The sequence below is a fragment of the Epinephelus fuscoguttatus genome, linkage group LG23 (genome assembly GCF_011397635.1).
Source record: "Epinephelus fuscoguttatus linkage group LG23, E.fuscoguttatus.final_Chr_v1".
NCBI classification, from domain to species: domain Eukaryota; kingdom Metazoa; phylum Chordata; class Actinopteri; order Perciformes; family Serranidae; genus Epinephelus; species Epinephelus fuscoguttatus.
In genome coordinates, this window is record NC_064774.1 from 31780510 (window position 1) to 31796132 (window position 15623).

A 15623-nucleotide genomic window follows, 5' to 3' on the forward strand; every position below is an offset into this window, starting at 1 on the left:
TTTCAGCGTAGTCCTCCGGTAAAAAATGGCAGGAGCACACAAACATTTTCCAGACCATTACCACAGGCGTGTTGGGGTCGATGTCCAGCACAAATAGCCATTGTTTCATCCTGTCCGTATTACTGGTTGGAACTACATGAAACTTCACTTTGCTCCACGTCTTCGGCTTGTTACTGCAACCTTTTACAATGCATGTGTAAACCATGATTTACAAAAACACTTGTAAACTTTCCTCAAACTTTCTGGTGTGTCCAGCTGAAGATATCTCACTGTAAATTAAGTTTTTTTAAAACTTTTTTTTTTTAAAATGAAAAGGCCAATATAACTTTGTTAAAAAAAAATATGTTGGATTCATGTTAATTTGTAGGCTATTTTCTGTCATATTTTAATATTTGAAAAAAAACAAAAAAACTGCCACCCTGCGCTCACTTTGAAAACACCCTAGAACTCATGGATGCCTGTTGAAGATTCAGGGTTTACATCAATAAACTTGGATTTACTTAACAAAAATTAGTTTTTAATTATGCAACAGAACTGCAACTGCAACAGAATTTATACTTGTTGGCACAACCTAGCCTAAGAGTATAAAACATAGGAAACTGTGGATAATTGATCTGCCTACACACAGGCATTTACTGTACAGTAGCTTCAGGTGCCCTTTAACTTCACACTGCTTTAACAGTGAGGTGCTCAGTACATGGTATGGGCTCTCAAACAACAGCCAGCTAGATTTATTACAGCCTCACAGGTCTCCTGCTACTACTCCCCCAACACCCAACATCCCCCATTCCTCCACCTCCTCTCAGACACACACATACATAGGACTACCCTCTTCCCTACAACATTCCCCGTTCAGAAACATAAGTCTCCATTTCAGAGCAAACCCAGAGGCCCTCTTCCTTCACACCAGTGACCTCGACAACTTTCCCTACTTCCCCATCTCAGTCTGAGAGTTATTAGCATGAAGAGGAGTGTTGTTGTTTTTAATGTCGCCATAGACCTTTTGTGCAGGAACCAGTATCTTCTTTCTGGCCTAGGGTTGTGTTGTTAGTGTTGGGTGCCAGATGTGTGGAAACAGACAGATGCCAAACTTTGAGCTTTTCATATTGCCCTTGAACAGCTTTTTTTCCCCCATAAACAAACTCATCGTAGATACACACGCACTGAAGCAAATACATAAAACATCATCAAACAAACTGAGTGAACTTTAAATTGCATGTGAGTGCCTGTTGGGAAATCTCCCATCACTCTGTATGGAGTCAAAAGCAGACAAAACATATACTGTTGAAGGTGTTGAACTCCATAGGAGGTATGTATGTTCAGAACCTGCGAGTCTCAGTCAAACTGAATAGAAAGATGTAAGAAATGATTGACAAAGGAAGACTGAGGAGTTAAAGGCGAGAGAGGAGGAGAAAGCAGATAATTGGTGTATTGCTGGAAATGTTGCATCTTTTCAAGTGATTACGTAGTCTCATTTGGGTTATTAGAGATAAGAAAGCTTTTTTTCCAAGTGCCACAATTAGATGCATATGAATGTGTGAGTGCATATGCGGGTAAATGGCAGAGTACCAAACTATGTCTGTGGACAGGGCTTATGAAAACCATATGACATGCTCTGAAAAAGAAAGAAACACACAGTTTGCTGCACCTCCCCCCCATCCTGACACACACACATCCACAAAGCCCCCCCTTCCAAAAACATACAGTTCTTTTCCTCAACTCCCACCCTCTCTCCCCTCTTTGCTCACCCTCCTTCTTTCTATATCTCCCTCCCTCTATCCTCCCTTCCTTTTTCTCCCCTCCCCTGCTCTCTGAAATCCTGGGACAATCTGCATGCACTCAACTCCAGCACAGATCTCTTTCAGCAGGGTAGAGTAAAGAGCACAGCCAGACAGTGAAAGAAAAAAAGGGTTCAAATGAAGGGAGAAAAGTTCAGATAGACAAAAAAGTGAGCTAGAGAAAAAACTTTCAAAAGCAGGGAGATAAAAGTGAGGAAAAATTTGGAGTGAGAGACAGGCAGAGAGATATTTTCACTTCTAAAAAAGAATGGGCTCCCTGGTGAGCAGTGCTGCTACTCTTCTCTTAACCTCCCTGCTGGCTTTGCTCTTTGGACTTTCTTCAGTCCTGGGTCAGGATCTGAGAGAGAGGGATGCACTTTGCAATTCGGACGGCTGCTTTGTGGTCTACTTCCAACGCAAAACCTTCCTGGATTCATGGAGGGCCTGCAAGGAGAAAGGTGGCAACCTGGCTACCATTAAACGCAGGGAGGATGCCAACAATATTGCCACTCTCTTCTCCACTCTGGACCTGCGTCACTCGCGCACCAGCGTCCAGGTATGGATTGGCCTGCTACGCCAACCTCGCCAGTGTACCACCACACGCCCACTGCGGGGTTTCTCTTGGACTACTGGTGACCAGGACACAGAGTATACCAACTGGCAGAAAGAGGACTCCCATAGTATGTGCACGGTACCACGCTGCGTGGTTATGGGCTACAACACTGAGGAGCCAAGTGATAACTTCAAATGGCTGGATGGCGCCTGCTCAATCCCTGTAGATGGGTATCTTTGCCATTATGCCTACAAAGGAATGTGTCCAGCGTTATGGAGTGAGGGGGCAGGCAATGCCCTCTACACCACACCATTTGACCTTTTAAGCACATTGTTAACTCATGTACCCTTTGGATCTGTTGCTACCGTGCCCTGCCCCACAGGCACCAAGGAGGAGCAGTCAGTTTTGTGTATGCTGAAGGAAGACAGCACAGTGGGGTGGTCAAGAGATCCCCCCCTCTGCTCCGATCCCCCTGTATCACACAACTGGTGTGACCGGGATAATGGCGGATGTGAGCATTTCTGCAGGCCAGCCGGTGCTCACTTCTACTGTGAGTGTGCCGCTGGGTATCAACTAAGAGAAGATGGGAACACTTGTGAGTTATCTGATGTTTGTCAAGGGGCCCCCTGTGAGTTTGAGTGCCTGCCCCTCTCAGATGGGTACCGTTGTGCCTGCCCTGAAGGATACATGCTTGCACCAGATGAACGTGGGTGTCTGGATGTAGACGAGTGCCTCCAGAGTCCTTGTGAGCAGGTTTGTGTAAATTCTCCAGGATCATTTGAATGTCAGTGTTGGAAGGGTTACTATCTCGAGGATGAGGGTGGCTGTGAGGATACAGATGAGTGTATAAATGACCCATGCGAGCACGCCTGTGAGAATACTCAGGGGTCTCATATCTGCCACTGCCATCTGGGTTTTTCCCCAGTGCCTGAGGACCCCAGCCGATGCCAAGATACTGACGAGTGCAGGATTCCTGGGACCTGCGAGCAGATGTGTGTGAATTATGAGGGTGGATTTGAGTGCTACTGCGGGGAAGGTTATGAACTCATGTCTGATCACTTCTCATGTCGCAAGAGAGGGGAAGGGGATGACCAATCTGCTGTTACCCCTCCTTTTCCTTGGGTCACCCACCACCCTGGACCTGTGTGGCAACATGTGGACTATGACTGGAACCCACAACAGAGCCGCACTGACTGGCCTCCAGAGGAGGAGCAGTCTTTGGATTGGCTGACTGATCCACCCAGAGTTTTGGATTCTGATGTCATTTGGGTCACCAGTGCCCCTCAGGAGGACGTGCTCTTTGATTTAGCATTGGAGCCTCCGACACAGGAGGCTGAGAAGGATGAGAAAGACAAAGACAGTGGAGGAGCTGACTGGTTGGACTGGGGGCAGAGATTTCAGTCTGAGCTGGACGTTTTGCCAACCACCATCCATACAACGCTTCCACCCATGACCAGCTATCCCAGCACTACCCCAGACTGGTACGAAAATGCTGAGGATGATGAGGAGGAGACCACCACAGCTCTCCCCTTCCTCTCCACCTCTACAATTTCTGAGGGGGCTTGGAATTGGTGGGCAGGGCTCACCACCTCCAGCCATAAACCAGGAAATCCAGTGGATGCAGTCATAGACCACAACATGCCGACAGATTCCAGCTACCACAGAGAGGCGGAGGAAGAACTGCACCCCGCTAGGGAAAAACCTCAGTTCCCAGAGGAGGAGCTAGGGGAGGAGAAAGAGGACTATGGAGAGATCACGCACCAAGACCCAACTGTTCCTGCCAAGCTTCCCCCTTCTCATCCACCCCCGAGCGAGGGCGGAGACAGCGATGACGTCCTGGATTCCATCCAGGGGGACAGATCGGAGAAGCAGAGCAGCACCTGGCTCCTAGTGGGCCTCCTGGTGCCCATCTGCATCTTCATTGTGGTGATGGTGGCGCTGGGCATCATCTACTGCACCCGCTGTGCTGTTCATTCACGCAACAAGAATGCCACTGACTGCTACCACTGGATCTCTGGGGCTCATGATAAACAAGGAGCTCCTAACCCCTCAGCAGGGGTCAAGACCCATGTTTAAACAGAGAGGAGAGAAAGTGACATGAACATAAACAGACTCTGCTTCAGAGGTAAGCAGGGGTGAATGATGGATGTGGTTTTACCCTCTCTGGCTTTGGAACTGCTCACTCTTTGAACACATTTGGATATTACTGCTAAATATAAATTGATAGATGTGGGGACGTGACACTGATAACCACTGATCTTTTTTGGGATGGGGTTGCTACGTGGTACAAACTGCTTTGATGTTTCATACACTGACCACACAGCACAAGATCTGATTGCTCCATGGTTACACTATGCTACATCATCATAAATCATTAGTGTCTTCTTTTGTAACATCAAAAAAATCTGCCAATATCTGAGAATAATGTCATTTATTCATTTCCACATTTCACATCTGGAGCCAGATCCTGCAAAGAGCCTTGGAAATCATTGATGGCAAAAGCATTCTGCCTTTTATTGTGGTAGAAAAATTTTACTATGAGGTTTCTTCCATGCAGAATCCTCAGGCTCAGTTAACGCCACTAGCACATCACTGTAGATAACTGTTACTGTCAACTGTGTTAAAGGGATTTAGATGCATTGTTAGCTCACATCAGCAGTGGGTGAAAGGAGACTGCAAGCAAATATCCCTTCAAGAGTGAAGACATTCTGCAGTCACATGCTGGGAAAGGCAATCATTTTAAAAATCACTGTGTTGAATAGTTAATAAGAGACCAAAACCTTATTTGTATATAATGGTACTTGTATTTATGTACGTTTCATACTTGTTGCCAGCCATTTTTCCCCCTTAGAAAATGTAACAATCATAATAATTCAATGACATACCTTTTTTTTATGGAGCCATTAAACCTGGTGATATACAGAGGAATGACTGTCTGCACATGGGAATGCTTCTCTCCACTCATGTTCAGTTTAAGAGCACTTCACCTTTCCATTGCTTTTTTTTTTTTTTTTTTAAAAAAAAAAAAAAGGTTAAAGTGCAGATGTTGCAGGGTGCAGGGAATGTTGTTGGGCTGGTGGTTGTCATTAGCCTTGGCCTTGTTCATGACATGGCCATCAGTCACCCTTCGTAACCCTAATTCATTAGTGCACCCCTGAAGGTTTTGTTTTTGACCAACCCTGAAATGTTTTATGGCCATGTTGGATCACATCCAGCTGTGTGAGACTGTAGTTAGCACAACACCTCGCAGATGCAACTTAACCTATGCAACAATTTAAAAAGACAATTATATACCAAAGATCTCAGATTCAAGAAAGCTATGTTGACTTTTTCGGAGAAGTGCTCAGTGAAAATTAAGGTGTTTGAATTTTACAGAAAAAAACAAATAATGAATGCAAGGCATCTACAAGTTAAAACACCTTTGATTTAAAGGAGCTTATACAATTTTCAGAGCATTATTATAGCAGCAAACCATTATTTGCTATGAAATGGTATAGTGGCGTAATGGCTAGGGTTGCAGTGATATACTGGTTTCAAGGTATACTGTGATATAAAAGTTGGTGGTTATCATACTGTGTATATTTGCTCTATGATACTGAAAAAAAATACAACTGGACAGAGAATCTCAACTTTATTTTAGTTATTTTCAAAGGGGAGACATTTTTTTTTACATGCTTCTACATACTTCCATTAACAAAACGGTTTCAAGTTTCAGTTATAGTAATAAAATGTTTGTTCAACCAACAATAACCCATCCATATTATTCCTTTGAGGGTCATTATGATTGATAATAATGTAAATTCTGTAAATTCTGTTATCGTACTGTGAAAATTTTATACCTTTGCAACCCTAGTAATCACTTCCTGAGAAGTCTCGCTCCCTCTGTGTGCGTTTTATTTCGAACTTCTATGTACATTGTTGGATGGTTCGGCCCATTTGTAGCCCAATGGCTAGCTCATGGCCGCCACTCTACACTGCACTCATACGGCAGGTTGGTGTTGTCATAGAAATGTAGCATCCACCCTCCATTTTTAGCATTATTAGTTCTGTCTCCTCTTTTGCTGTTGTTAGCACTTTTTGCGCTGCTAACATCGTTAGCTGCTAGCCATTGGCTCAGCCACCTCCATGTTGAGAGCCGTGCGCAGACAACGTCTGAATCATAGCTACGCTCTGAATATTGTATAGAGCTCCTTTAATGGAAAAATCTAATTGGTGGGGAAACAAAGTGCCTTTCCAAATGTACAAATGGAATTTGTCTTTATTTTATTGACAGACTGTGAAATATAAGAAACATCAGATGTCTTCTTTTCTGTTGTGTTTTAAGAAATTGTTAATTAAAAACCATGACAACGGTTGCGTGTGAACGTTTATTTTTGACCTTAAAAAAAGTAGTCTAACAAAACCATTACCACTAACTAGATAGCTTTACTTTGGGCTTTCAACTGCATCTAAGAGTCTTCATCGGGGGATGAAGTTTGATCAGCTGTCATTGAGATATTATTGCGTTAAAGACTGTGAAATGCTTTAAAAGTTCCAGAAAAAGCTAGTAAGTGGACGTCAAGTTAAGTTTTTTTGTCAAACATATGAGAAAGGGATTCATGGATGACTGTCTGTTATTGTGTTTGTGATGACATCACTGCTCAGGACTTTTAAAGCATCTTGTCCTGATAGTTCCATCGTTGTCATTCATTGTTTTAGACTCAGCAGTGCATTTAAAATCCGTGAGAAGTCCCCCCTCAGAAAAATGGAGGAATGAATGTGGGTGGAGGGAGGGGTGGGTGTGTGACAATAAGGATACTGTAATTTCAAAAATGACCATGATCCCCCCAAGGGCCGTCAGTTTGAAGAGAGGGTTTTTACGGAAAATACAACAGGATACTTGAGCACAGTCCCCACTGGCAGTAAGGAAGCATTGTGATTGTATTGACTAATGGAATGTGCTGATCAAAACCAGGTTCTGGCACTGCGAGTGGCTCTCAGAGGGGGTCTCTTGCTCTTTCTCTCTCCGTGTCTTTCTCCCCCTCTGACCTATTTTCAACATTGTCATCCCTTCTACAGCTCTCAGTATACAGACACAATCCAGTCACCAGTGAGCTGAGCTCTGCTTTTTTATTTTTTTTTACTCTCTCTGAAACAGTCTCTAAAACATTATGTTGTCGGTCCAAGCTAATGTTTATTACGTAAAGATGCTGACTTTTAACATATAACTCCACTTATTTTTGTGGGGGTTTTTTCCCCATCAATCCACCAGCATGGATGGATTACTGAACGGGCCTGCCGGGCACAGGCCCAGGGGTCCAAATGTCAAGGACCTCCTGGCCTTGATCTGCAAAATGCCACTCAAATTAACATGTATCCACCAAGAAGAGACTCATATGACCAGAAAGAGATACAAAAAACTTTAAAGAGACCCAAAACAACAACAAAGACATGCAAAGGAACTACAAATTGACACAAAATGACTTTCAAGATATACAAAATTCAAAGGAACTGCGGTGACACAAAACAACTCCAAAAAGACCAAAACGACCAAAAAAAGACAGGAATATACCTTAAAGAGACAAAAAATGACTACAAGGAGATACAGTACAATGGATCGACACAAAGCAACTACAGTAAGGCAAAAAAGACACAAATATTCCTACAAGACACATAAAATGACTTTGGAGAGACATAAAACAACTACAAAGAGAAACAAAACAACCAAAAAAGACACAAATACTGTATGTCCTTAAGAGACACAAAACAATTACAAAGAAACACAAAACAACCACAAGAACAAACCAAATTGCTACAAAGAGACACAAAACCACAAAAAGACACTAACCACAAAGAGACGCAAATCATCAACAACAAATAGAGGCAGAACCACCACAAAGTCTGTGTGTCTTGCTCCTATAAGATCTGGGAACATGATGATGTTACTACAAAGAAGTCTGGTGGTGAAACAACCACAAACAGATTAGACAGGTCATCTAATTCCTAGGTGAGCCAAACTTATCTATGTTATTAAGTGTCCAGTGTCATCACAGTATAAAGAACGCCTTCCTGCTTTAATCTTGGCCCGCTGTACTTGCAGTTGTTTCATTTGCACCAAACCCCCACACAGGTACAAAGACTGCAGGTTCAAGAGTTTTACTGTGGTAAACGAATCAATAAAATATATGTCTAGATAATCTGTTGACTTGTGTCCAAACTGACTGCTTTTGTTTCTTGACCCGTCCATTTGTGCTGTAGTCATGTCATTGCTTTTCTCAATAAGTACTTTGCTGAATATAAATTTCATCATAATCTCTGAAAATTATGTCTACACAAATAAGACCTTTGTTATTATAACCCAGAATGATCCTTTAATATGACTCCTGGGAGCAGCTACACACTGTGATTTCATCAAGATATAGCTGCTTGACTACAGTATGGATGCAGTGAGATTTTATGAGCTCTTTGTTTGTTTGTTTCAATGGCAGCGGAGACTCCAAACCTTGGGAACAAGCAGAGGTGGACTGACTGTTTTCTAGATTACATTTTGAAGATTTAGTATAGTATTTAAATTGTATTTGGGCATGAAGTACAGTAAATAAATGAGTGAAAGAAATACTTATGGGGGGATTTAGAATTTCTCAACCAGAATTCTCTTCCTGGAAGTTTGGAGATGGTTTTAAACAGTCAGTGTATCTAAAGATGATGCAAGAGGAAAGGTTAAAAAGTTATTATAGTCCATCCTGAGGAGGAAATGAATAATTTCAAGGCAATCCTTCCAATATTTGTGGAGATATTTCACTCTGAACCAACCTTGAATGTCTGTCCAAAAAAAGTTTTTCCAGGTATTTTGTTATTAAAGAAGCTACTACACAAACTGGAATGAATGAAAAGTCAGAGGATCACCATTGTTTTTAGAAACTATCCTCTGGGTATCAACAGTTACTTCATGGTATGTTATTTCTACAGCTCTTCTCTTAATGACTGACTGACAACTACAATACATGAGAAAAACTACACACTGCTCTCTTGGCTTCAAAATACATGTGAAAAAAACACCACCTAACTCACTCATAGTCTTCCACTATGCAAACATATTGTTTCAGTTTTCTGCTTTTGTCTGGATGAACTTCCTACCCCTTCTACCGTTGGCTCTTCTCTTACACAGATCATATCCATTTATTGTGTTTTTGTTCATACACACTACTATCAGCCTGTGATTTCAATTTTTTACACTGATTTTCAGTGTGATTTTGAATCCAGCAATCAGTGGGTTGATGACTTTGGTTTCCACTGACCGTTGTTACATCATTTTGTTCTCAACAAATTATAAAATGTACATCAGTAAAGATTTTCAACTTGAATAATTCATTCATCAAGATCTAATGTGTGATTTAAGTGTTCTCTTAATTTTTTTGAGCAGTGTACTTTATTTTTAAAAAGACAAAAATGGCAGTAGCAAAACCATACCTTTGCTCCCTCTAACTGAATAATGAGGATTCATTTGCTCCACTTGCTCCATTGTTCAGGCACCTATGAGTATGCACACAAAACATTAGGCTGATTGGTCCAGTAGGTTGTGATATTAATTGCAGACAGACAGATACACAAACTTGCACATGCAACCAAACACGTGATCACCGTCATTCTACGCTTGGCAGAGAAAATGAGGATAGGGCAGCCTGTCTGTCGCATGGGAGAAGATACCCAGAGAAGTCCCCTCATCTCAATTTCTTTGATCATGTGGTAAAAACTGAAGGCAACTCCAATGATATTTGCATCAATTTAGTCAACTCTCTTCTCTTATCCAGACATTGGTGTTTGGACAGTAAGAGGACAGTTTTCAAAGAGATCTTACTATGAAAATTATCTTGAAACAATAAAAGTCAGGGGGCCATGTAGCCTCCATCCCCAGTGGAAGTGACACCCTTGCTAATAACTTTGTGTGTTTAGTGTGTTTAGCTACCCGGCCTTAACAATAACTTAACATGCTTTAGTGTCCACTGCTATTGTAGAAATATACAACTGAAAAGAAGTGAATGTTGAATGTTACATACTGTATAAATATTCTGTCTGAATCTGTTTTGTCATTTCCTTTAACATGTATTGTGTACTGTTTTGAATCTGAATATAATTCATATCAGATAAGATTTCTTTGGATGCACGACAACCTTAATAACACAGTCAGTGCACGTAGCTTGGATGGTAGTAGGTTGTGTCCTGGAGGTGGATGTCAGCAGGAGGAATACAATATCCACTCTGCGGTTTAATATCCTCTGTCTCCACCTGCTCGATCTTGATGTCAGACAACAAGTCCTCAGCTGAGGAAAGGTCTGATAATGGAAAATGAACCTTGATGTTGACCCTCTTTGTGCCCACTGTTTGTTCTGTCTGTCCTCTGCTTCCCTCTGACTGTGGATCAGTGATTCACTCTCTTTACAAACTCATTCCCTGATGCTCTGAGTTTTTCTACAGCTTTTTCTGCAGTTCCAAAAATAAAACAGGCACTATTCATTTATTAACTGGCTGTGCTGTAATGAGCTGTATGCATGCAGACGTGGTTAGAGGCTGTTTATATTGATATCACTTTATCAGATATACCCATGTTTCTCCCTCTATTAAACAAACATCTGAAATCTAACAAATAGCAGACATTCTGCAGAGTGTCTGCTGTTTGGTGCTGAGCAGGTACTGCACTGTGGGTTTGTCTCAGCTTTTTCACTCCAAATGGCTGCTGCTGCTGGAAACCAGTGTTCATGTCCTTAGAGAAAATTTGACAAAACAACAACCTTTGTTTTCATGACAAAGACGCCACAATGACGAGACAAAACTGACTTCATTAAACAGAAACTGTGATTATATCTCCATTTAATTAAACAGGTGACACAAATTTGAAAGATAAAAACAGAAACAAAATTTCTCATTATTATTATTTACAAAATTAGACCACAAAATTAAAATAGCTTAAATGTATTTTAATCATGTAATTAAAATCTCCTTCTTGTCATTGGATGGCTGCACATTTCTCTTCCTGTGTGACCTGTGTGACTCTCTAGAATTTCTCAACCAGAATTCTCTTCCTGGAAGTTTGGAGATGGTTTTAAACAGTCAGTGTATCTAAAGATGATGCAAGAGGAAAGGTTAACAGACACTATTTTCTCTGAGTAGATGTTTCATTTCAGTCTGGTCAGAAAGTGTATCAGAATCTTGGAGTTTACATTTATTTATATTTAATTAATTTAACTTTCTTCTGCTGTCTTCATATGTGCTACATTGTTGCAGGAAATGTTGCTTTGTCTCCAAATGTCTCTGTGGACAGAACTGACACAGCCTGTCTTCTCTAGGAAGCCAGGTCTGCAGACATTTTCGTATTTCCTTAGGTCTTCCTAGCTAAGCAGGTTATATTTCTGTAGAATATGGCAGTGATGAAAATGTATTAGACCAACTTATCAGATAATAGGTGGTGGTGGAGGAATATCTTAGGCGTCAAGTGATAGAAAGTTTCTCGTAAACCTGAAGTTTGCCAAACTGAACCTTATTTTATTACCCACCCTTTTTATGTAAGTTATGAAACCAAGTTTTGAATCGATTGTGTTCTATGATAACTTGTTGTCTTTCTCATGAGATAAGAATATCTTCCTTTACATTTACGTTGTAGCCTTTGGAGAAAAACATATAAACATGTTTTTGAAACATTAAGTTGTTGACACTGATTGAGCCAAGATGTGACTTTCAACATAACATTTGTTAGCTTGGCTGCAACCTCTTTTGCAATTTTACTTTAAGTAAACATAACATAACATCATTTAAAGCAAACCTCACGTACTGCATTTTTTCATCTGCGCAATATTGCGAAAATTAGGCCTATCCTGACCCGAAAAGATGCAGAAAAATTGGTCCACGCTTTTGTTACCTCAAGGCTGGATTATTGTAACTCTCTATTATCAGGTAGCTCTAGTAAGTCCTTAAAAACTCTCCAGCTAATTCAGAATGCAGCAGCACGTGTACTAACAGGAACTAATAAACGCGATCATATCTCTCCTGTTTTAGCTTCTCTGCACTGGCTCCCTGTAAAATCCAGAATTGAATTTAAAATCCTACTGTTAACTTATAAAGCTCTAAATGGTCAAGCTCCGTCATATCTTAGAGAGCTCATAGTGCCATATTATCCCACCAGAACACTGCGCTCTGAGAACGCAGGGTTACTCGTGGTCCCTAAAGTCTCCAAAAGTAGATCAGGAGCCAGAGCCTTCAGCTATCGGGCTCCTCTCCTGTGGAATCATCTTCCTGTTACGGTCCGGGAGGCAGACACCGTCTCCACATTTAAGACTAGACTTAAGACTTTCCTCTTTGATAAAGCTTATAGTTAGGGCTGGCTCAGGCTTGCCCTGTACCAGCCCTTAGTTAGGCTGACTTCTTCTTCTACTTCTTCTCTCCTTCTCTCTCTCTCTCTCTCGCTCGTATCCTATTACTGCATCTAGCTAACCCGGCCATTCTGGATGTCACTAACTCGGCTTCTTCTCTGGAGCCTTTGTGCTCCACTGTCTCTCAGATTAACTCATATCACAGCAGTGCCTGGACAGCGTGACGTGTGTGGTTGTGCTGCTGCCATGGTCCCGCCAGATGCCTCCTGCTGCTGCTGCCATCATTAGTCATTAGTCATACTTCTTCTGTTATTATACACATATGATTATTGTCACACATGTATACTGCCAGGTATTAATACATACTTTCAACATATTGTACCGCAGTAGCCAGAACTATAACTATAATATTATTACTTCCATTAATGTTGTTGTAAGATACTGTCATTACCTGCATCTCTCTCTCTCTCTCTCTCTCTCTCTGTCATATGGATTACTGTTAATTTATCATGTTGATCTGTTCTGTACGACATCTATTGCATGTCTGTCCGTCCTGGAAGAGGGATCCCTCCTCAGTTGCTCTTCCTGAGGTTTCTACCGTTTTTTTTCCCCCGTTAAAGGGTTTTTTTGGGGAGTTTTTCCTTATCCGCTGTGAGGGTCTTAAGGACAGAGGGATGTCGTATGCTGTAAAGCCCTGTGAGGCAAATTGTGATTTGTGATATTGGGCTTTATAAATAAAATTGAATTGAATTGAACAGCATACATTAAGATACCACATTTCCCACACACAGAAGATAGGTCATTTATGTACATGCTAAACAGGATTGGGCCCAGTATAGGGCCCTGCGGGACACCAGTCGGCAGACATAGGGCAGTAGATTTATTATTGTTGATTTTGACAAGTTAGGAGCAGGACAAGAGAAAGGATTTTAAAACATAACATGGACCTTTGAACTCAGGAATTAGACTTAAGGCCTTTGCACACTGAGGGCCGAATTCAAAAAAGGACTGCGTGGCTTTTGCGGCTGCTGAACTGGTAAAATGGAGCAAACAGATACTGTCTAATTCACAAAGCACGCGCAGAGGGTGAAATGCTCCACTAACTGCACTGCCAAGCAGATTGCGTCTCGGTGCTCCGGTGTTATATGCACGCATTGAAATGAGGTAATATGCATATATTTGGCGCTAAAATTGCACCTTTCAATGCAAATGAGCCTCATTGATAAACAACGTCTAATTCACTAACACCAGCGCTAATAGCCACATGCACTTTGAGTGAAGTAAATAACGTCTTTAGAAAGCTGGTGCAAACTGGGCGCTCCTCTGTGGAAGCCTCTCACCCATGATACATGTTTTATCCTAGTTCTCATCACGTGGGTGTCTTATGTTATTTTGAGCTGCAGTCATAGAATCACAGTGTAAAAGTAGCAGCACCACCACTGCGGACTAAAATATACTTAGCATGATTTAAATTAGTGCTCAACTAGTGTTTAGTCTTGTAAATTATCTCTCCATTTGTTAGAAGCTCTGTTTTAAAACCAGTGGAAACAGAGCCCTGGAACAATTAAATGATTCTACTGACCTATAACAACATATAGGCTCCTCTTTTTTACCTGACACTCTGGACTTTCATTCATGGATACTTTTTTCTTTAGTGATCTGTTTGGTCAGAGGTTGGGGTGTTGACAGCCTGTGATCTGATATCCTGAAGTTAACCTGCTCGGGAGCAGGTTAGCTGTTCAGATTAAGTTGCCACAGTGATTTATCCCAGTATAAAGAAAACCAGCTTCGTAGTACTGAAAACTCAGAATTAACCCTGAAGTTATCCCGCTAACTCCAAATCCTGCTTCATAATACAGGCCTCTGTTTGACCAAGAATCAGTGAAAAAAATGTGTGTGTCCCGCCACAAGACAGGAATATGGGACACAGAATCATTTCATAACTCAGATAGCTCACTTTCAAAAGGAGGATGTGGACTGCACATAGAATGTGGAGGACAGAGAGGAAGGACAGCTCCGCCCCCTTATGTGCCAAATGAAAGGCCTGGAGGGAGTGATGACAGCCAGATAGGTTACTCCAGTAAAGAGATGCAAAGGAGGAAATGTGTCTTTTCATTTTGTCAGGTCTTGTGAATTTTTGCAACTGAAAGAACAATAAAACACATGGGACTCATTGTGCAAGGTTTCTGTTGATTTTTTTTGGATGACATTAAAAAAATGAATCACTAAAAAAACAGACTCAAAGGCCTTAAGAGTTTAGATTAAACGTTGTTGACTATTTACACCACTGGACACAAAGTAGAGGAGATTATGGGCTAGAAAACCAAAATGATGATTTAAAATAAGCTAAAAATCTCTGTTGACCTAAAGGGAAACTGCAGCAGTGATGATGATTCACTGTGAGTTTTGTTCCTTTCATGGTTCACAGTCACCAATTCATTGCAGATATACAACATATGCTGTGCGATAGTGTACATGGCCAGCTTATTTGAAAAATAATATTCCAGTGTGTTGACTTTGTTGGGGTGGATTTACACTGGCAGTGTGCTCATGTCAGTGGCATTGTTAATGGCATTATTCATGTTTGTCTACAAGTATGACTAACAGAGGTTCAATGTGAAGATTTGAGATGCTTTACTAATGTTTAGAGGAGAACATTCAAGCCAAAGCCTGAGGAAAATAGAACAATGCATCAGGCTCTAATCTGCGTATGCAAGGATGGCTGCCAAAGTGTTTCTTAGCAATAGTGGTAAACAGCAATACTTTAATGATGGAGGTCACAACATATCTTAAATCTACAAAACATTAAACAAGTGTGAAAGCAGAGCTGGATTAGAGGAAGGAGGGGGGATAACCTGAGCTGGAAGACAGAGGTGACACACTATGGATGTGTTCAGAATCATAGTGAGTAGTTACTTCCACAGACTGATGTAGTTCCACTATGGAAGG

General features: G+C 41.4%; 1 protein-coding gene across 1 annotated transcript; it reads left to right on the plus strand.

Moving 5' to 3' along the window:
- Positions 1-1819: 1819 nt before the first annotated feature.
- On the plus strand, positions 1820-6683 carry cd248a (CD248 molecule, endosialin a). Its single transcript, XM_049568820.1, has one exon. It carries the CDS (start codon positions 2047-2049, stop codon positions 4405-4407), a length of 2361 nt encoding a protein of 786 aa, XP_049424777.1. The 5' UTR covers positions 1820-2046; the 3' UTR covers positions 4408-6683.
- The last annotated feature ends 8940 nt before the right edge of the window (positions 6684-15623 follow it).